This window comes from Rhineura floridana, chromosome 14 (genome assembly GCF_030035675.1).
Source record: "Rhineura floridana isolate rRhiFlo1 chromosome 14, rRhiFlo1.hap2, whole genome shotgun sequence".
NCBI classification, from domain to species: domain Eukaryota; kingdom Metazoa; phylum Chordata; class Lepidosauria; order Squamata; family Rhineuridae; genus Rhineura; species Rhineura floridana.
Window position 1 is genome coordinate 33,765,274 of NC_084493.1, and position 21,293 is coordinate 33,786,566.

At 43.7% G+C, this 21,293-nt stretch overlaps 1 protein-coding gene across 6 annotated transcripts in view; it reads left to right on the forward strand.

Moving 5' to 3' along the window:
• Positions 1-21,293, forward strand: part of ENTREP2 (endosomal transmembrane epsin interactor 2) — a 414,039-nt gene that overhangs the window by 369,597 nt on the left and 23,149 nt on the right. For all 6 annotated transcript variants that reach the window (XM_061595016.1, XM_061595017.1, XM_061595021.1 and 3 more), the window contains 2 exons: positions 14,766-14,926; positions 15,636-15,771. In XM_061595016.1, coding sequence (XP_061451000.1) covers positions 14,766-14,926; positions 15,636-15,771 — 297 coding nt within the window. The remainder of the gene's footprint in view (positions 1-14,765; positions 14,927-15,635; positions 15,772-21,293) is intronic.

Genomic DNA, 21,293 nt, shown 5'->3' on the forward strand with positions numbered 1-21,293 from the left:
TTACAAAACAAAAATATGAAAGACATAAAAGAAAGAAGAAAAATATTTAATGTGACAGGTGTGCCATGTCCCTTCTTCAAGCACAAATCCAAAGACATGGCACGGACCACCTGAATGAAATTCATGGACCACTGGTGGTCCACTGATCACAGTTTGGGAACCCCTGTGGCCTAAACATTTATCTGAAAAAGCTCTGTGTTGCATGGATAGCCCTACAGGACTTTGTTATCGCTATTAGGGACAATATCTTTAATCAGCAAACCAAAATGTTACAAAATAATAATGTGTGAACTTTTGACCTCCAAAACTCTTTATCAGGCTAGATCAGCCTTTCCCAACCAGTGTGCCACCAGATGTTGTTGGACCACAATTCCCATCTTTCCTGACCATTGGCAATGCTGGCTGAGGCTGATGGGAGTTGTGGTCTAACAACATCTGGAGGCACACTGGTTGGGAAAGGCTGGGGTAGATGGTAAACAAAGCAGGTGGGAGAGGGGAAAAGTTGCCTGGTGGTGAAGCCATGGATGAAGTCTGCATCTGGTCACAGTCTTTAGATGAAATACGGGAGAAGAGGACAGACATTCAAATGAGGTCTGTTAGGGGCAATGCAGGTTACAGGTTGTCCCAAGGTCTGCTGGGAAGAAGGAATATGCAGTGGTTGACCCCATCCTCTTTAGAAATATAAAATCCAGCTATTACTAGGGATGGGGGAGAAATTTGATTCAGTTTGCATTTAAAGCCTGATCTATCAAATCCGCATTTTCAGAAAGAAAGAATGAATGAATGAATGAATGAATGAAGTCTTTATTGATCAAAGCTATAGGCTACCACAATTAAACAGATATAAAAGGAAGATACAAAATAGATATTAACAAAGAGATCATATTACAATAAAACCCAGTTCAACAACATAGAGTGGAAAAGCAGTGGTACCGTTCAAATAAAAGTTTCATCTCGTGAGAGGGAGATACCCTGACCCAACCCCTGTCTTAGTGTGTAGATACTATGGTCAGACTAGCACAGAAATAATATGTGAACTGAAACATAGCCATCCTTTGAAACTTGCATTTATCCAAATTTTGTGACGCAGTTCTCCAACCATGTTTACAAAAATGCCCCCTCGCTGGATCATCACTTTGTAGTGGTGAGTGGGCTTGCATGTTCCAATAAACCCTGTGAGCGATGCCATTGGGAGTCATGTACTCCCAGCAGGGTCACCCATGGCGGTAAGGTCAAGGGAGAGGAACCAGACAAAGAATGATTCAAGAAAGTCCACAATGGCAGAACAGGCAGAGGATAACAATGTGTACGTTACAAAGGCTGTGAAGGCGGATGAAGGCTGCAGCAGATAAAAGACTTCCAATCGTCATGGTATCCCATGCCATTGGATCGAAGCCTTTTTCTGTCAAGAATCATAGAATAGTAGAGTTGGAAGGGGCCTATAAGGCCATCGAGTCCAACCCCCTGCTCAATGCAAGAGTGTGTGTTGATCATCGTGCGCCGATCTCCCCACATAAAACAAATTCACACACAGGCGTCTTCCAAGCAAATCCATCTGGAAACCTGTGTCCTCACTGTGGGAGGCTGTGTGGATCCAGAATTGGCCTCCACAGTCACTTAATGGACCCACTGTTAAAGACCTTATCTTGGAAGACAATCTTACTTGGCCACGAGTGATCACCAATGAAGAATGATGACACAAATGCATGTATTAGGGAGAAATGTACATACAAATGAACATATTAGTGAAAATAATATACAAAAAGGCATTATAGTAGGGGAAATTGTTTGCAAAAATGCATAAATGGAAATGGACTGCCTTCAAGTCGATTCCGACTTATGGCTACCCTATGAGTAGGGTGTTCCTGGTAAAGGGTATTCAGAGGGGGTTTACCATTGCCTCCCTCTGAGGCTAGTCCTCTCCAGCTGGCTAGGGCCTGTTCAGCTTGCCACAGCTGCACAAGCCACCCCTTCCTTGTCCGCAACTGCCAGCTGGGGGGCAACTGGGCTCTTTGGGACTGTGCAGCTTGCCCACGGCTGCACAGGTGGCAGGGCACGTAATTCCTGAGCCACTCACTGTAGGGGTGATCTTTAGCTGGCCCTTGACACCCAGGAGATTTGTACTCACAGACTCTGGACTCCCAGCTCTCGTCCCCACTGTGCTATACCAGCTGATTATTCAAAACTGTATGGAAAAACCACTTTTTTAAGGATAAATGTGCACTAAAATGCTAAAGAATTTTCATGAGGATTTTTTTAAAAAAAATCCGCAAATTGCTGCAGAAATGTGGAGAACTGAATTTAAGATTGGAAAAAATGAGAAACAGAGAGCACTGAAATGGACAGATCCTTCCATCCTTAACTGTTACCCAGCTTTGTTTCCATGCATTAAACAAAATGCACAAGTTCACTTTAGTAGGTGGTAGACAAATGAAGATAAATGTTTGTTGTCTCTCTTGTGGTCTCCTTCCCCTGCAAATAGATGATGGCTGTAAGATGCCTGATAAGTCTAGATCCCAATCACAAATGCATTTTTTCATCTTGCTTCAGTGGAAGAAATGGTCACTGGTGCTGATCCTGGCATAATAAGGGCCAGCCTGCTTAGTTGATGTTAGCATCAAACATCAGCCATGAATATTCAGGGCAACTGAACACCAGAGCCCTTTCATGTAAGTCAAAAGCATTTTTTATAAGAAATCAGTGCCTCCCCTAGAATTTTAAAGTCTCCCTTTTGTTCTTCCTTTCACAGGTGAGCCCAAAGAGAATACATTTTCCCTTTCTCTAAACGTTTGGTCGATATTTCCTCTTTCTTTAGACTCCTTTTTTCTGAGTGGCCCATCCAAAACAAGAGCAAACTGAGTGCTTGGTGCTATGCTGCACACACACATCCAGGCCAGCCACATGATACCCCCTCCCCCCAAAAAAAACCCCTATAGTATCCTGGCCCCAGAAAGCTGTCTGATCCCAAATATTATTATCCCAATTATTTATGTCTTTGTTTACTTCATTTACGCACCCCTCTCTGCCAATGTATGTGAGGTAGTCCAAAGTTTAAGATGGCATCTTAATAATTTAGTGAAATGGAAATGGACTGCCTTCAAGCCAATCCTGACTTATGGCGACCCTATGAATAGGGTTTTCATGGTAAGCGGTATTCAGAGGGGGTTTACCATTGCCTCCCTCTGAGGCTGAGAGGCAGGGACTGGCCCAAGGTCACCCAGGGAGCTTCATGGTTGTGTGGGGATTCGAACCCTGGTCTCCCAGGTTGTAGTCCAACACCTTAACCACTTCACCACACATATTGCACAGTTAGTGTGCATAGGGATTTACAACAACCTTCCTCAAAGGTGGTGTCGTCCAGATATTGCTGGACTCCTAACTCCCATCAGTCCCAGCTAACATAGCCAGTGGTCAGGGATGATGGGAGTTGTAGTCCACTAGCATTGGGAGGGTACCAGGTTGGTTACCTTTTTGCATTTACTCCCACATTTCTTCTGTCATGGAAGTTTCCATGTGGTTTCCAGGTGGCTACCCATCCAGGCACTGACCAGACCACAGAGCTTCAGCAAGACGGTGGCCTCATGTGCCTTCTGACAAGTCTGCTTCACAACTTTCACAAACCAATGTTGTGTTGTGTGAAGTCCTTTTTTGTCCATCCTGAATCTCCATTTGGGCAATTTTGTTAATGCAGGAGAAAAACTTGTCTTTGTTCATCTTCTACACACCCATTATACTTTTAGAAACCTACATCATGTCCCGGCATAGTTGTCTTCTGAATGAAAAAGCCCCAAATGATTTAGTTTTTCCTAGTAAGGAAGTGGCTCCAATGCCATTTTTGTTGCTCTCTTCAGCATGCATCTGTCATTGTAACAACTTGCCCTTCTTGGGGGGGGGGGGAGAGTGGGGATTTTTTCTTCCATGCTCTTCAGCATTATAGTCAGGATATATGAGAACACACACACCCTTTGACATTGGGCTACTATTTTTTCTGGTTTTGTTGTTCATTTCTTTGAATTGTTATGGTTATTTATTAATCACCTTCCACATATGTCCCAAGGCAATGTACAAAATATAGCAAAACAACTAAAAGAAGTTAAAAACAGAACAAAAGATAGCAAAAGGTTAATTTAAAAACAAGACAAAGTGGACACCTGTGGCAGAGACCCATTCATCCCACTAGGAAAGGTTGTTGGAACAAAAATGTCTTCAATTGTTTCTGTAAATGGGAGATGGCTTTATTGGAGCATCTCACAATATAGGGGCGTGGTGCGGGGTATTTCAAGGCACGATCAGTTTGATAGCACCTTGTTTCCTGTTACAAGTCATGTGAATCAAGGGGAGGGGGATCTCAGCCTCCTTCCCCACACGGCACACTCTGATGAGGCAATTTTTCCTTGAAAGGATGAATGACAGTTTTTCTGTTTTTTGTTGTGCTTAACTGTATTTGTTGTTCTGCATAAATGGGTCTGCACTTCATACTTAAGTCTATATTACACCACTCTATGTCACATTTTGTAGTGTTGTAGATTTTAATATACAGCTTAATTGTTGTGTTACCCCTCCCCTTAAATATTAGACAGGCTCTGTTATCTTTTCAGCGCCCACTGAAGATCAGTCTGCATCTGTGTTGGAATCGTTTTTTAAGATGCTTTTAAATGTTTTTTTTAAAAACACATTTTTAAAGATGCTTTGTTTTAACATGTTTTTGACGATGTTTTGTTTTAATATATTTTAAAATCTGTTTTTATGATATTTTAGAGTGTTTTTATTGTTTTTGTTTGCCGCCCTGGGCTCCTGCTAGGAGGAAGGGTGGGATATACATTTAATAACTAAACAAATAATAAAATTAATATGTTTTACATTTAAAATTAAATAAAAATATTTACCAAAAGCCATTGTTTCTGAAAAGTTGAGGTAGTGGGCACCTATCTTACGTCGACAGGAATGTTATTTCACAGAACAGGGGCAGCCACACTGAAAGTGCTGCTCTGGAGTGGGCTTCTCATATCTGTGGAACTTGAAGGTGAAGCTTCCTGCAGACCACACTGGCCTATCGTCTGTATAAGGGATAATAAAGTGGACTCTCAAGTATAGGTCGTTATATGTTAGTTCCAAAACCTTGAACTTGGCCCAGTAGCCAATAGGCAGCCAGTGCAAATCCCACAAACAAGGTGTTGTGCAGTTCTTCAGTCAAGAAATGTGTACCATATGGGAAACGTGCACATAAAAATGCATTAACGAAACCAAGGAAGCCGTCAAGGTTCTGAACCGTTGCCTGGTATCAGTGATGGATTGGATGGGAGCGAACAAGCTGAAATTAAATCCTGACAAGACAGAGGTGCTCCTTGTCAAAGGGCGGATCAGGGAATAGGGATCCAACTTGTGCTGGACGGGGTTACGCTCCCCCTGAAATCACAGGTTCGCAGTTTGGGAGTTCTCCTGGACTCGGCCTTGAACCTGGAGGCACAGGTCTCTGCTGTGGCCGGGAGTGCCTTTGCTCAACTAAGATTGGTACGCCAACTGCGCCCGTTCCTTGACCTGTCAGACTTGACTACGGTGACACATGCCTTAGTTACATCCCGATTGGACTACTGTAATGCGCTCTACATAGGGCTGCCCTTGAAGACTGCTTGGAAACTTAAACTGGTTCAAAGAGCCGCAGCCAGGATGTTAACTGGAGCTGGGCTCAGAGAACATACAACCCCGCTGTTGTACCAGCTCCATTGGCTTCCAATCTGTTTCCGAGCACAATTCAAAGTGCTGGTTTTAACCTATAAAGCCGTATACGGCTTAGGTCCAGGGTATCTGTTAGATCCTATCTCCCTCTATGACCCTGTCCGAGCTTTGAGATCATCTGGTGAGGCCCTACTCACTATTCCATCTTTCTCACAAGCTTGCTTTGTAAAAACACAGAATAGGGCCTTTTCAGTGGCTGCCCCTAGACTGTGGAATTCCCTCCCTAGCGAGGTTCGACTGGCTGCCTCACTTTCATCCTTTCGTGCCCAGGTGAAGACTATTTTATTTAGACGGGCTTTTAACTAATATAGTCATATTTTTTAACTTATTGTTGATTTAATCCATTTTTAACTGTTTTAAATTGTATATTACTTGTTTAACTGATAATGGTTTTTATCTGTAAGCCACCCTGAGTTCTTTGGAAATAGGGTGGGGTATAAATATTTTATATAAATAAATAAATAAATAACATACAAAAACGCATTATATTAGGGAACATTGCTTGCAAAAATGTATATTAGGCAAATTTGCATACAAGTGTATGGAAGTAATTGTCACTAAAATGCTAATGAATTTTCATGAGGACTTTTTTTTAAAATGCCAGCTGATGTGGATGTGCGAAGAAATGAATTTCAGAGTGGAAAAACGAGAAACCAAAATGGACAGACTCGCCTATCCCTAAGCATAATTCTCCTGAAACCTTTTGGTCAACTTTCCAAGTGATTTCCTGCCCAAGAGTGGGACTTTGCCCCAGTTTCATATATCTGCCGTCACCACCTGATGGGACATCTTTGCCGTAGTGATTCACGGTATCCCTTGTGAATGCTACCCCTTCTTTCTCCACCAGCAGTTTCACTCCTTCGCAACATGAAACCTGCATATATTATCACGTCCATCCAATCTGTTTCCATGCCTCATGAGTCACCTTCTGTCTTTATGACCTGGACACTCAGTAATCCACTCAGAGCTCATTCTGCGTCAGGGGAATTCTTAAATTACGTGCGGCACTTCTGATATACTGGGTCGGTTGTTTAGACATCCTTCTGAATTGAAGACAGGAACTGAACCAGAAATCACATTGTTGGCTAACCTTGGCATAAATTTACCACAGAATTGGAAGTGAGATTGTTTTAAATTTACTTTTCAAGCCTCAAGGGAGAAATAGTAATTCTTCTGACAGTAGCTCTCACTCGAACTATATTCACGCTCTGGAATGGTAATCTTGGTCAACGTATCTTGACATGTAGAAATTAACAAGTGGGCATGCGATAAAATATTGCTATATATCCCAGCATCCCCCAGCCTGGAGCCCTTCAGATGTTGTTGGACTGCAACTCCCATTAGCAGCATGGCCAAACTCAGGAATTATGGGAGTTGTAGTCCAACACGATCCAGGGGGGCACCAGGTTAGGGGAAGCTTGCATATCCAGTTCAGGGTGCCAGCCAGCCCTTCCTCAGGATATTAGAGGCTCAAGCAGGCCATCCTCCACCCCGCTTCCCTTTCCATGTTTTCCAGCTGCCACTCAGCATTCCCTAACTCCTGCAGGCCATTGAGCGTCTTCATTGGGCTGCTTGGGCTGGGAGTGGAGAGGTTACCCCCTTTCATTTTTGTATTTTTCCATAGCATATTCAGGAAAAAGTTCTGAAAGGAACTTAAACTTCTTCTTTAAAAGAAGGATGCATGCTTTACTTATTATAGGAGGTCCCACCTTAGAAGAGGCATTCCCTCCTGTCTGAGAAAGGAAGAGCAAAGACAGAATGCCTCTTCTATGTGATGGGGACTGCCAGCCATGGGTTTGTATTAACTAGTTTTAAATGATTTATTACTTTGGAGTAGCAAGTTTAAACAAGGCAATATTGAAAGCCAAATAGTGGGCTTTCGGGGTTTGTTTGCTTTGTAAAATAAGATATATGATGTGAGTGCTTACTCTGATATTTTGTTATATATATGAGACATAGTTTTTTGGAAATTCCCCAGAGGTTAATCTTGTGCCACTGAAGTTGTTGTGTTTTTTATGGATTTATTGTTGTTGTTAATTAGATTTATATTCCGCCCTTTCTCCCAGTAGGAGCCCAGGGTGGCCAGGGTACTTTAATCTTTATGTATTCTGGAATGTATTCCTCATTGGCCTGATTAGACTTAATGATAAACTATAGTTTAGCACTATGCAAATGAGCCTGAATAACCGTCAGGCTTCTCCCCACCCCCACCCATACCCACATAGCACAGATGTGAGCTGGAGATTGGAAACATCCACTTTCTTCTTGTTACATCTGAATCAGGAACTGTGATTAGTGTGAACTCTGAAACTTTTTTATTGAAAGAAATCAAGATCAAACAATGGTTTCTCATCCTGCCTTGTTTCAATAAACTGTAGTTTAAATTAGCTACAGTTCCTGGTTCAGATGTAATAACAAAACAGTGGTTAGTTTACTAAAGGAAGTGGATACTTCTAGTTCTCTGGTACACACCAAGAAGAGAAAAGGTCTGGAAGTGCTTGAGTCTGAGGCTCAAACAGATTCATTTGTGTAGTGCAGCCTCACCAACCTGGTGGTGTCCATATAGTTTGGACGACAATTCCCATCATTCCCAGGCATATGGCCATGCTGGCTGGGGCTGATTGGAGTGGTAGTCCAAAGCATATGGAGGGCACTAAGATGGTGAATGCTGATACAGTGCTAAACCATGGTTTAGAGTTTTTCCGAGCTGGGCCCTTACAAATGGTATCATTTGTTGCTTTTTATGAAAGCTGGTTCATCAGCTAAACCCTAGCTGTGAGTAGATGGCTACCCTAATAGGACCTAATCGCACAATATGGACACCAGCTGTGGCTCTTTACATAAGGGGTGGGGAACCTCAGCCCCAAGGGCCAAATATAGCCCTCCAGACATCTCTGTTTGGCCACTGGGACTCTCTCCAGGCCACACCCCTTCCTTGAGTGCTTTTGCCTGGCTGGAACAGTTTTTGAACTGTGGCAATGCCTCCTGCTTGCCTGAAAGGAGGCTGGAGAAATGTGTGTGTTGGTTTTTGCATGAGTGGCATACATTCCTGTACAAAGAAAAGACTGTTGCCCATGACAGAATGTGACAGGCACAAAAAGGTTCTCTTTCCCTCTTTACTTCTTACAGCACAATAGGAGACAGAATAGTTATAGATTCTTACTCCCATTCCAGTGTTCTTCAACCTTGGGTCTCCAGTTGTCAGACTACAACTCCCATCGTCCTTGTAGTCCAACAACAGCTGGGGACCCAAGGTTGAAGAAGAGTGTCCCATTGCCTCCATAGTCTTGCCTCTCTCTCACACACACACCTGCCTCTGGTTCACTGCAGTTCACCACTGGAAATGAAGGGCAGGTGACAGGACCACAGAGAGGTTGGGTGGTGGGGGCACAGCTAGATTCTCTCCCACTTCAGAAGATTTAAAGGTCTATGATGGATGTTTGGATTATGAGGTTACCGTTGACTATAACAATGCTAGCCTATATGTTGTGACCATTTTGGCCTCCCTCTGACTGAAAGCACTCTGACGCATTACCCCTCATAAAAGTTCAAGCAATAGTACCCATCAGCAAATGTAAGAACTTAAATGATGGTATGCAGGCACTGTATCATGTAATTGCTGCTCTTGTCAGTGTGGATCTTGTTAGGCTATATTTCATTGAACAGCCTCTCTTGCTTAACTAGTTTTGAATACATTTGTCATCAGATCTTCCAATGGAGAGGGCCATAGTTCAGTGACAGAGCACATTCTTTGCATGCAGAAGGTCCTGGTGTCAGTCCCTGAGATCTCCAGTTAGAAGGGTGAAGTGGCAGGCATTGGCAAAGGCCTCTCCTGGCCTGAGATCCCGGACTACAGTTGCCAGTCACAGGTGATAATACTGTACTGGTCTAGATGGAGCCACTGTCTGACCTAATATGCTTCAGAGTGACTGGGTTCCCCCCTCAAAGAAACTGGAAAGTGCTGCCACGGGTTTCTAGCATATTCTTCTAGCACTCTATTAGCAAGATTGAGATGATCTTCTATTTTAATTCTATGTACCACAAACTCTTAGCGTAGAACTGTCAAGGCTCTTTGTAACCTTTTTATGGGAGGGTTACGGGTTTTTTTAAAGGTATCCAATTAAACATTTATGGAACAGCAGTGAAATTGTGTCCATATGCATCAATGCTGGATGCTAGGATGCTTTGTATAAACATGTCAAGAAAGCCACATATTAACTACTACATCGTACAATGGTGATGTTCACATATTAAATAAGTAAATGCAGCTTTATCATAATGCTATGATTCTTGCATGGCAGGATTGGTTTGAAATTGACAAAAGCAAGTATTATTTCACACAATGACCCCATTGGCACATCACAGTAAACCATAGTTAATGACTTACTGTGTACACATCGATCTTGGCCACTTTGTTCCTCCGCGCTTACACTGGGAAGAAACAAACCACAGTCCCTGGCTTAGTGTTACAGCTGAACCAGGGACTGTGGCTTGTTTTACTCTCAACAAACCATGATCTGTAGCCAAGGTTTATGGTTGTCTTAAAGACTGTGGTTTGTTGAAGTGAAACAAACCATGATCAATCCCTTATCCCCAGGCTCACACTCTAAAAGACACAACACAAAAGGAAAACAGATTGGGGGGAAGCAAACTGAGGCCCCAGTTCTTAGTAAAATAATTCTTGTAATGAAGAAGAGCTGGAGTAGAAAGAGTTCAAGGAAAGGAGGAGCCAAAAAAGGACATTGGCTGAGCCAATGGAGAGCAAGGGCTTTGCAGTCTCCCTGATGGCTGTGATGGTAAAGAGGCATCCCATGCTGATGGGAGTTGTAGTCCAAAAAAGTAACTTTTCCAAGCTCTGGTTAGGACTGCAGCTGCTCCTTGAAAATGCTGCATATTGGTACCGGGCCTGAAAATTTCCCTGAATGAATTAATTTTATTTGTTTGTTTGTTTATTATACTGTCTCTATACTGCTAAATATATAAAAATATCTGTACGGAAAACTAAAAACAATGTTACAAAATGACACAATAAAACCATTAATACAAATTTCTAATAAATATATACAGATAGCATTTCCATCTTCTTCTGATGTATCTCCGTATTCAACACCTCTCAAGCCTTCTGGCTCTAACCCAGGACTCCACCCATCCACCCTGTCTCTCATCCAGGGCCCAAACAAACTAGCAGGTCACCCTACCCCCCCCCAAAAAAGAAATCTCGCAACCATGTTGGTTCCTGGAACCTGCAGACACCAACCTATCTATGTGCTCTAAGGCTTGCTTTTATGGGCAGGCACCAAGGTGGATGGAGCTTCCTCTGCTGGGTCCCATTCAGCACTCAAATCAGCTGTTCTTCACACACTCAGTTCCAGGCTACAGCAGGCTGGGTCTGGTGAGTTTCCCAGGAGATCCAAAGGGTGGCAAACAGGATACCTCTCCACTCACAGTTCTTCCTCTGGCCCCTACACCGCTCTCTTCACTCCAGCTGCTTTAGGGGAAGGGCTGTCGCCCAGTGGTAGAAGGTCCAGGTTCAATCCCTGAAATCTGGAGGTAGGGATGGGAGAAAAACCAGTCTGACATCCTGGAGAGCCGCTGCCAGCCAGTGTGGACAAGGCTGAGCTCGATGGACCAACAGTCTGACTCGTATAAGGCAGCTTCCTATGTTCCCATGTACTGTCCTATGGCAAGGCTTGCTGTTATGGGGAGGCACCACGGGTGAACCACACAGGCCTGCTCTCCTTTTTTGCCTTCTTGCCCCCAGGCCTAAATCAGAGTGTTGCCAACTAACAGAGGTGCTAGCCTTCCACTTTCCATGGTTACGATGCAGGGAACAACTCTTCCTCTCCATCCTTCCCCACCCCCACCCCCAAATGTAGAGAAGCGCCTCATGATAAAGACTGTAGAAGATTGATGGCTTTATTAACAGTTAAAAATGTCTAAATGACAGCTACACAAAAGAACTGCTTAATACAAGAGAATTCCAGGGGAATTTCCTTATCCAGAGTTTTTTCCTGTCTTCATTTGTCGTGTCTATCAGCTCTAACATGAACACATTTGCAGCTTCCAAACTAATTATCATCACTGCAGTATTTCTGAGTAGTTTCTTGAAACTTGCACTTCTTTGAAAGCAGTTCTGAAATGGTGATTTGCTCATCCTTGTTGTTATTCCTACAAGTACAGGAGATGCAGACAGTTGCAGGGAGGGGAGGCCCTTTTGAACCAGGCATGTGAAAGGCTGCATGGATGGCCTCCTTCAGCTCGATTATTGTTTTGTGAACCCATGGCGGACTCATGCGACATGTGCTGCTGTCACCTTCCTTTGCACAGGCTGATTGATTCCATGCACATTAAAATTGCACCATTGTAGGAACCCATTTGGTCAGGCTATCCTACTGCCTGCCTGCCTAAGACTGAATGTCCTCAATCTGAGGGCGGGGGGGGGGATGTGAACAGAGCCAGGCCTAGGGCTCTGTGGGAGAAGACATTTTGCTTAGGCAGCCTTTGGGTCCCCAGATGCTGCTGGACTACAACTCCCACCAGCCCCAGCCAGCATGGCCAGTGGTCAGGAATAAGGGGAATTGTAGTCCAGCAACTTCTGTGGAAACCAAAAGTTGGGAAATGCTGGCTTGGGATGTATATAAACAGAGGGAGTTTGCCTTGCTGGCTTCATTTCCCCAAGCTGTGTGGATCAACTGAAGGGGGTTGCACAGCCCTCTGTCAGACATGCACTTCTTGAAATAAAAATTAAAACTTGCAAGAATTCTGTTTAGCTCTTATTGTTTCCTATATTGCACAAGTAGGTAGCCTCAGGCTTGGGGGCCAAATGTGGCTCTCCAGGTCTCTCCACCTGGCCACTGGGACTCTCCCCAGCCACACCCCTTTTCCTCAGGCCACACCCCTCACTGGCCCTGCATCACACCCTCCTTGAGTCTTTCTGCCTGGCTGGCATGTCTCCTTGCACCTTGCTTGCCTGATGGAGGATAGAGAGGGGTACATGTGTGTGTTTAGAAACTATCCTCCTGTACCAACATAAAATGGATATTCATTGCTGTGCCCACTGCTGCCTCTGTCCCTGCCCACCTCTCTCATGCTGCCCATGGAAGAACTGGTCAGAAAGGAAGGTGGCCGTTGGGCCGAAAAAACTTTCTCCCAGCTATGCTGCATTTCTGTTAAATCCATGGTTCTGTGTTGTATCTGCGCACATAGGAATTGCCTGTGCATTGTCTATTCAAAGGCAACTCAAAGTCCCCCCCTTCCTCTCTTACTAAGGCCCAGGCAAAACCCTGCTGCAGGCTTGTGTTAGGAGCCCTACCAGAAAACTGTGTATAACCTTGTCCAAAAATTGGTTGCGTTACTGATACCGATATTAGACAGAAATCAATAGTCAGAGTTCAGCAATATGTTTTTAAAGATGTTTTGTTTTAATATGTTTTTAAAGTCTTTTGTCCTTAAGATGTTTTAGAGTGGCTTTTAGTGTTTTCATTTGCCACCCTGGGCTCCTGCTGGGAGGAGGGGCAGGATATAAATTTAATAAATAAATAATCTACACTGTTCAGTCGCTTAATAATACCCACGAAAACTGGGCTTCTCCTTGTTGAACTGTTGTTGTTTTTAATTCAGACTATCTATATCTATATTAGGGACCCAGAGACTCTCAGTGCACCAAAATGTGGAGGGCTTATAATTCTTCTAATACTTTCATAGGATTTAATGTCACAGCTCTAGAAATAGGAATGCAATCTTAGGGTGCAGGATGAAAGTTGTTCTCACTTCCTCCCGTGTAATCTTATGAAATACTTTCTGTTTTAACAGCCACATGTAATTTTTCTCCCAGAAGGAAGGTAACAGTGACCACATACAACTCCATTTTTAATCATCTGGTGCTCTTGCCTTGGAATAATTTACAGACTCTGTGCTAACGTCATGGAGCCTTGAGATAAGGGGATTGTCTGTGCTAGATGATAAGTCAGCAGAGGGCCTGGGAAGAGAAAGTCCCAGCAGGATAGGGGCCAAAACTGTAGGGCTATCTGGGGCAAATACAGAGGTAGACTCAGTTGCGAGGCAAGCCGCGGAGTCAGGTAAGGAGTCAGGATGACAAATGCTGGAGAGGAGAAGAGTCGAGGGTGGGAGTGGTAGCTAAAATTGTAAGCAGGCAAATGGTCTGAACGCACAACCAGGATTAAGGAAGAACAAGAGGCAAGGAGAGCCGGGGCCAGGAATTGGGTGGGCTGTCTAGGGAGCAGGGAGTGGATGTCAGGAGCCAACAGGGGGGATTTGGACCTTGGCTGTCCTGCCCCTTGTGGGGAACTCAGGGCTGCACATTGAAAAACCCCTAGGGTAGTGATTCCCAAACTTTACTTCCTACTGGTCACTTGAAAGTGGTTAAGGGTCTTGGTGGACCACTTAATGATTTTTCTGCTTGTTGTAGCAATTGTAATGCACTCTGCTAGATACTGTATGATTTCTGATTGTATTTTTACAGACACTCTGTGGATGACCTGAATGAAGCTTGTGGACTACTGGTGGTCCATGGACCAGTTTGGGAACCCCTGCCCTTGGGCCATGATGTCCTCCCATGGTGACTCTGCCCACCCAAACAACACACACACACACACACACACACACACTTTCTTGGAGCAATAGCAGGGTCCTCAGTTTTTGCCAGGCTTTGCTAGCCAAGCCAAAACTTGTGGCTATGCCAGCCTGGTTTCTGTCCTTCCATATCAGTACCTATCAGCCTTTCCTGCAGGAAAAGCAGCATGTTGCTTGCGAGTTTGGTTGCTCTTTGGCCTTGGTGCCCTGGACACCTTAGCAAGGAAGCAATGAAACAACTCTCACCCTGCCTCCCAGCTTTGAAGATGGGGAGGGGGTAGGGATCCCTGTACACTTGTGGTGATAGCCCCTTGCAGCGCCAAGGCTGGCCAAGTGTGGTGAGCAAACATGTGTTTTCTTCTGCTGCTTGAACATCTGAAAATCTACTGGCCACTATTCCTAATGCTTCTTCGATCTCTCCTGTTTATACCACACAGTTCCTGCCACAGAGGTCTCATTCCGCAAACCCTGACTGTATGACACCCCATGGGACCATCCTGCATCAGACCTTGGATTTTGACGAGTTCATCCCTCCAATCCCACCTCCTCCCTACTACCCACCCGAGTACACGTGCACTCCTGTGATAGAAGCACAAAGGTGAATGATTTCTTCAGCCTGTGCATAACTGCTCATATGAGAGGCATGAATGAGCCAGCACTTAGCCACAGTCTCTCGGTCTACTGACCTGTTCCAGACCCTGAATAGCAGAGAGGTCCTCTGACAGAGCTGCTGGTTATGTGGCCTTTAACGATAGCAATGTACTCTTGTGAGTCACAGGTTTCCAGGTAGTTCCGACGTGCAGCGTTTTCATTTATGCAATGTATTTGTTCTGAATGTGGCTGTCACTTGATTTGAAAGAAGTCTTAGCTGATTAAATTCTAGGTATGATTTAAATGTGTATGCATTTGCATATCGGTTAAAATAATAAAGGAAGGAGCAGGCCTTCTTCTTTGTTTTTAGGCAGCACGTATGCACCAAAGCAGGAGTCATCTTCCAAGAGACATTCCCTCCTACAAGTAAGCAAAACGGGATTGCCTCTGCTAAGATGTTGCTTGCCACCTGTACTTTTTATAACCAGTCACCTTAAAAATAAGAATCATAAAAAAAAAAAAATCTGCCCAGTTAATCAAATCAGGGCACTTGGGGGGGGGGAAGATACATTGCTTAATTGAATCAGGGCATCTTTTTCATTTGAGAAAAACGTTATTTTAACTGATTGGACTGATTTCTTGATCAAACATTAAAGTCCTAGTTATTCATGGCTTTATCTGTAGCTGTTTATTATTGTTATTGTTTTGTTTTTTAGAGGGCTCCATCTGGACTTTCCTCACTCGCCCTTCGGTGCTTTATATGAGGTTGCCATCAACAGCCCAGGAATGCTCTATCCAGCTGAGCTGCCCCCTCCATATGAAGCAGTCATTGGACAAAGCCCAGCCAATCAGGTAAGAGAGCACTGGTGAGGGAGGGTGAAGGCAGGGAGAGGCTGGAATAGCACAGGCAGAACTTTAAGGGTGGTTAGACATGCAAAACAAAGCCCTATGAGGAGAGACTGAAAGAACTGGGCATGTTTAGCCTTGAGAAGAAAAGACTGAGAGGAGATACAATACTGTTCAAGTACTTGAAAGGTTGCCACACAGAGGAGGGCCGGGATCTCTTCTCAATCATCCCAGAGTGCAGGACATGGAATAATGGGCTCAAGCTGCAGGAAGTCAGATTTCGGCTGAACATCAGGAAAAACTTCCTAGCTGTTTGAATGGGACCAATGGCCTAGGGAGGTGGTGGGCTCTCCAACACTGGAAACATTCAAGAGGTAGCTAGATAGCCACCTGTTGGGTGTTCTTTAACTTGAATTCCTGTATTGAGCAGGGGGTTGGACTTGATGGCCTTATAGGCCCCTTCCAACTCTACTGTTCTATGATTCTGTTATTCTGTGACTGCTTCTCCAAGTAGTGGTGGTGGATTTGATTCTTGCGCCTGGTAACACTTCTATACCTCTTTGGATATGATCACTTAGAAACTGTTGAATGCTACATTATTCATAGCTTCCATTTCCCCTGATGTAATCCAGCTGTCCCCAACCTGATTCACTCCAAATATTGCTGGAGTCCAGTTCCCATCAGCCTCAGCCAGCATGGCCAATGGTCAGGGAATTATGCGATTCTGGGTCCAAAACATCTTGTAGGAAACAGACTGAGGAAGGCTGATGTAATCCTGTGCTACTGAGGAGCATTATAAACCACATGCAGAGAGCCAATCACTTGCATCTTTCTCACTTGATCACAGCCTTGGACCATGTTCAAAGGCAGGATGGCAATGCATAAGCCCTTGCTGGAGAGCGACAGCAGGAGAGAGCTATTGCCTTTAAGCCCAGTTTGTGGGCTTCCCAGAGGCAATTGTGTTTTAAATTGTTTTTTAAAAGATGTATTTTAAATTGTATTTGTTTTTCGTTACTGTAAACCGCCCAGAGAGCTTCGGCTATGGGGCGGCATACAAGTATAATAAATAAATAAATTGGCTGGCTACTGTGTGAAGCAGGATGCTGGATTCGATGAACCCAAAGTTCTTTTTCGGTTCTTACATAATTTCATTCACAGCAAACTTCACTGATATAAGGGGTCACGGCATGCGGGAAGTAACATCCATGCCACTATGGCTCTCCAGATTTTGTTGCTCCCAGAGGACTCCAGCTCCCACCAGCTTCATACGTCATGGTCCAATGGTCAGGGGTGATGGAGTCCAACAACAGGCCACAGGTTAGCCACCCCTGCACTACTCATGACAAACTCTAAATCACTGCCTGGATCAGATGAGTTAGACTCTGACCCTTAGGTTTGGAGGTGGAAGAAGCAGTGCTCAGGGATAGTTCCCCCCCCCCCAATGTTGTGGTGAACTAAAAAATGTAAGTGGAATAGCAATATAAGACAATAACTTTGGGCAGAAAGAAAAATATAAAAAATCTTCAGCTCTGAGCACTTCTTGTCTACCCTTTCCAAACTGTATCTTGGGATTTTAACCTAGAAACCTGGATTCTCCTGGATTCCAAGTTCTGTTTGGGCACTCGGTTGCATCATAGCATTTTAGTAAAGGTCACACACAACGTCAAAGAATTTTGGGCTATTGCTGGGCCTGGAGGAGTGTGGGGGAAGGACCAACAGAGTAAATAATTTTTATACTGAAATGGAATCCTCCTCTGCAGGGGGAATCAGGTGTTAAGGTGACAATTAGTTCCAGCCAGGAATCTTGGAATGACGCTGCAGATTGATAACAGATCTTCTGCCTATCATATTTTACTTTATTTTATTCAAATGTTTATGAAAAAATGGAAATGGACTGCCTTCAAGACGATTCCAACTTATGGCGACCCTATGAATAGGGTTTTCATGGTAAGCGGTATTCAGAGGGGGTTTCCCATTGCCTTCCTAGCCATTCATGATGGTGGTACAGCGAGTTGGACCTCTTGCTCTGGTCATAAACTGCATGTTGGGGTTATATGGAGGAAGGCATCCCTTCAAATACAAGGGTCTCAGGTCATTTAGGGCTTTGTAAGCTAGTGCTGACCTTGAATTAGGCCGAGTAGTTCAACACCAGCCAATACTGCGCTCTCAGAGTTGAAGTCAGGGGCTCTAAAACATTGGCATGGTTAGGGAGACAATCTAGAGCAAGCATAGTTGGATGCATGTATCTCTCTTTTAATTTTTTTTAAACTTTGCTTTTATGGATAACTACTCAAACTGTAATATTAACTTTTTTTCTAAAATCATTTTATCAGCAACTGTTTCACTTTTTCTCATACCGAATACCCTTAAGTAAAAGCATAGCTTGTTTTGAAGAAATATAGACGGAGGCCTTGCGATTCACCCCATGCCGAGACATCTAGGGAGTAAGTTGGGCCAGACAGTGAAAGGGCTATGTAGTTGAGGCAGCCAGAGAAAAATAAAGATATTCACCTGGTGGCAGATGTGGAGTTAAGAAGAAGGAGAGGTTGGCTTGGCTGACTTCCTTGCCTCCCTTCTTCTCACAAGGCAGGCTGTGGGTTATGCTGGCCTGTCCTGCTAGGCATATGAAGACAGTTCTCTTTTGCGAGCTGCCCTGGCAGCGTTTTGCCCTGAAAGGCAGCACAGAAGTACTTCAAACAATATAGATAAATAAGCAAGCCAACAAGCAAGTCATGTTTGCCTGGTTAGGTTTGACTTGCTATACCAGCCATACACATAGCTTGTAAAATCGCTGTTACAGTAGGGACGCGCTGTGCGGCGGCCCGCTAATACGGCAGCTTTCAATCAGAGTAAGGCCCCACTGATACTGCGCTTGTTCCGCTTTTATGTCGTTTTTCAGGCATCGGGCGCCATTCTATTGAATGAGTTCTGCTTTTAGGCGGGTTTTGCTTTTAGGCGGGGGTCTGGAACATAACCCGCCATATGAGTGGGGCCCTACTGTATTTATTTATTTATTTATTTGTTTGTTTGTTTGTTTATAATTATAATTATTATTATTATTATTATTATTGTTGTTGTTATTGTTATTATTATTATTAAATGTATTAGTCGCCCATCTGGCTGGTTATCCAGCCACTCTGGGTGACGTACAAAATAAAACGTACAAATACATTAAACATTAAAAATCTGAAGCAATAATAGTACAATCTAGCCCACCCCAAAAGCCTGCCTGAAGAGCCAGGTCTTCAAGACTTGGCAGAAACTCATCATGGAAGGGGCATGGCAGAGATCATTTGGGAGGGAGTTGCAGAGGGTGGGGGCCACAACTGAAAAAGCCCTGTCCCTAGTCCTCACCAGTCTGGCTGTTTTAACTGGTGGGATGGAGAGAAGGTCTTTTGAGGCTGATCTTTATTATCGATTGCTTGAAAATGCTTCTAGAACACCCTTCATATGCTGAGTTACCAGCTCAGCATACAAAGTTAAAGAAAACTAAACCAAATCCAGCATAATGCCACTAAGGACAAAACTTCATCACGGTGGCGGCTGGTGGCCCCATGTCAGTGGGCCTGTGGAATCCGCTCTGGATTCAGACTGAAATCCAGAGCGGATTCCACAGCCTGACTGACATGGAGCCACCATCCGCCACTGCTTCATCATAAATAAAAGCAACAGAGGCTGCTTAAAAATCAAGCAGAACAGGCTGGATACTAATAAACTTTAAAGACTTTGGATTATTTCATAATGTTTTGGAGTATAAAGGATCTGGTCCTAGAATCTCTGGAAACCGATGTAGTCCTTGACTATGACTGAGCAAGCAGCCAGCAACGGCAGATTGCAATACATTACATCTTTTCTTTTCTTTTTTTTTTAAAATGGCATTTTATGTAAGAATCATAAAGTTACAGTTAACATTCCATTTCCTTCTTGTGGATTACTGTTATTTTTAAAAATGCTGATTTTTATGGCTGAACCTCTTAATCAATTTAATCAGTCAAAAGCTTCATTAGTGAAGTTTCAATGGAAAGGGGAGCCAGTTTTAAGCAGTGAGGCCAAGATCTTAAGAGGACTTAAAACACACACACACCTTAAGGGTGTTTTGCTCGGTTTCTGTCATAGCAATTGAAACATAAAATATTTGACATAGGCTTTTCTTCTAACTGTGAGTTGGCCACAAGCGAAGCTGCCCTGGGAATGCAGAGCTGAAGGGCAGCACACTTTAACCTCTGCCTTTGGCCCGAGGATGAAGGGTCACTGGGAGGCTGCCCCCTCAGCCTCCCAGAAATAACATCAAGGGAAGGGAGCGACCTCACCCATCACCCAAAGAAGGAGCAGCGGCAAGGAGCTCACTTCCCCCCTCTGGGCCTGAAAGGGCCCCTTGCCCTGGGACTGCAGAAGCAAGCAAGGGGAAAAGAAGTTCCATTAACACACATGGCTTCCCCCCAAAAAATCCTGGGACCTCTCATTTGTTCAGGGTGCTGAAAGGAAAACCCTATTCCCCTCACAGAGCTACAATTCCCAGAGTTCTGTGGGAAGAGAGATTGATTGTTGATTGTTAAACCACTCTGGACATTGTTGCTCCACACAGAGTCTTATTTCTCTTATTTCTTAATAGGCACACTTAGTATTTCACTGTTAATTAAAAAGCAACAGCATATGCAGCCAAAGGTTGTTCCTAAAGGATCTTGAAACATGAGCCTCTAGCCATCTTACCCTGAGGCAAACTGGGATGAACTGTAATGCAATTAATGGACAGTCCCTCAACATCACACTTTGCAACACAGAATGTTTGCGTAGAAAATATTATGTCAGAATAATAATAATAATAATAATAATAATAATTTGGAAAGGGTGTGAGACAGGGGTGTATTTTATCACCCCATTTGTTTAAACTATATGCAGAACATATATGGAAAGCGGGATTGGATCAAGATGAAGGAGGTGTGAAAATTGGAGGGAGAAACATCAATAATTTAAGATATGCAGACGATACCATACTACTAGCAGAAACCAGTAATGATTTGAAACGAATGCTGATGAAAGTTAAAGAGGAAAGCACAAAAGCAGGACTGCAGCCGAACGTCAAAAAGACTAAAGTAACGACAACAGAAGATTTATGTAACTTTAAACTTGACAATGAGGACATTGAACTTGTCAAGGATTATCAATACTTGGCACAGTCATTGACCAAAATGGAGACAATAGTCAAGTAATCAGAAGAAGGCTAGGACTGGGGAGGGCAGCTATGACAGAACTAGAAAAGGTCCTCAAATGCAAAGATGGATCACTGAACATTAAAGTCAGGATCATTCAGACCATGGTATTCCTGATCTCTATGTATGGATGTGAAAGTTGGACAGTGAAAAAAGCCGATAAGAGAAAAATCAACTCATTTGAAATGTGGTGTTGGAGAAGAGCTTTGTGGATACCATGGACTGCAAAAAATACAAATAAATGGGTATTAGAACAAATTAAACCAAAACTATCACTAGAAGCTAAAATGATGAAACTGACGTTATCATGCTTTGGAT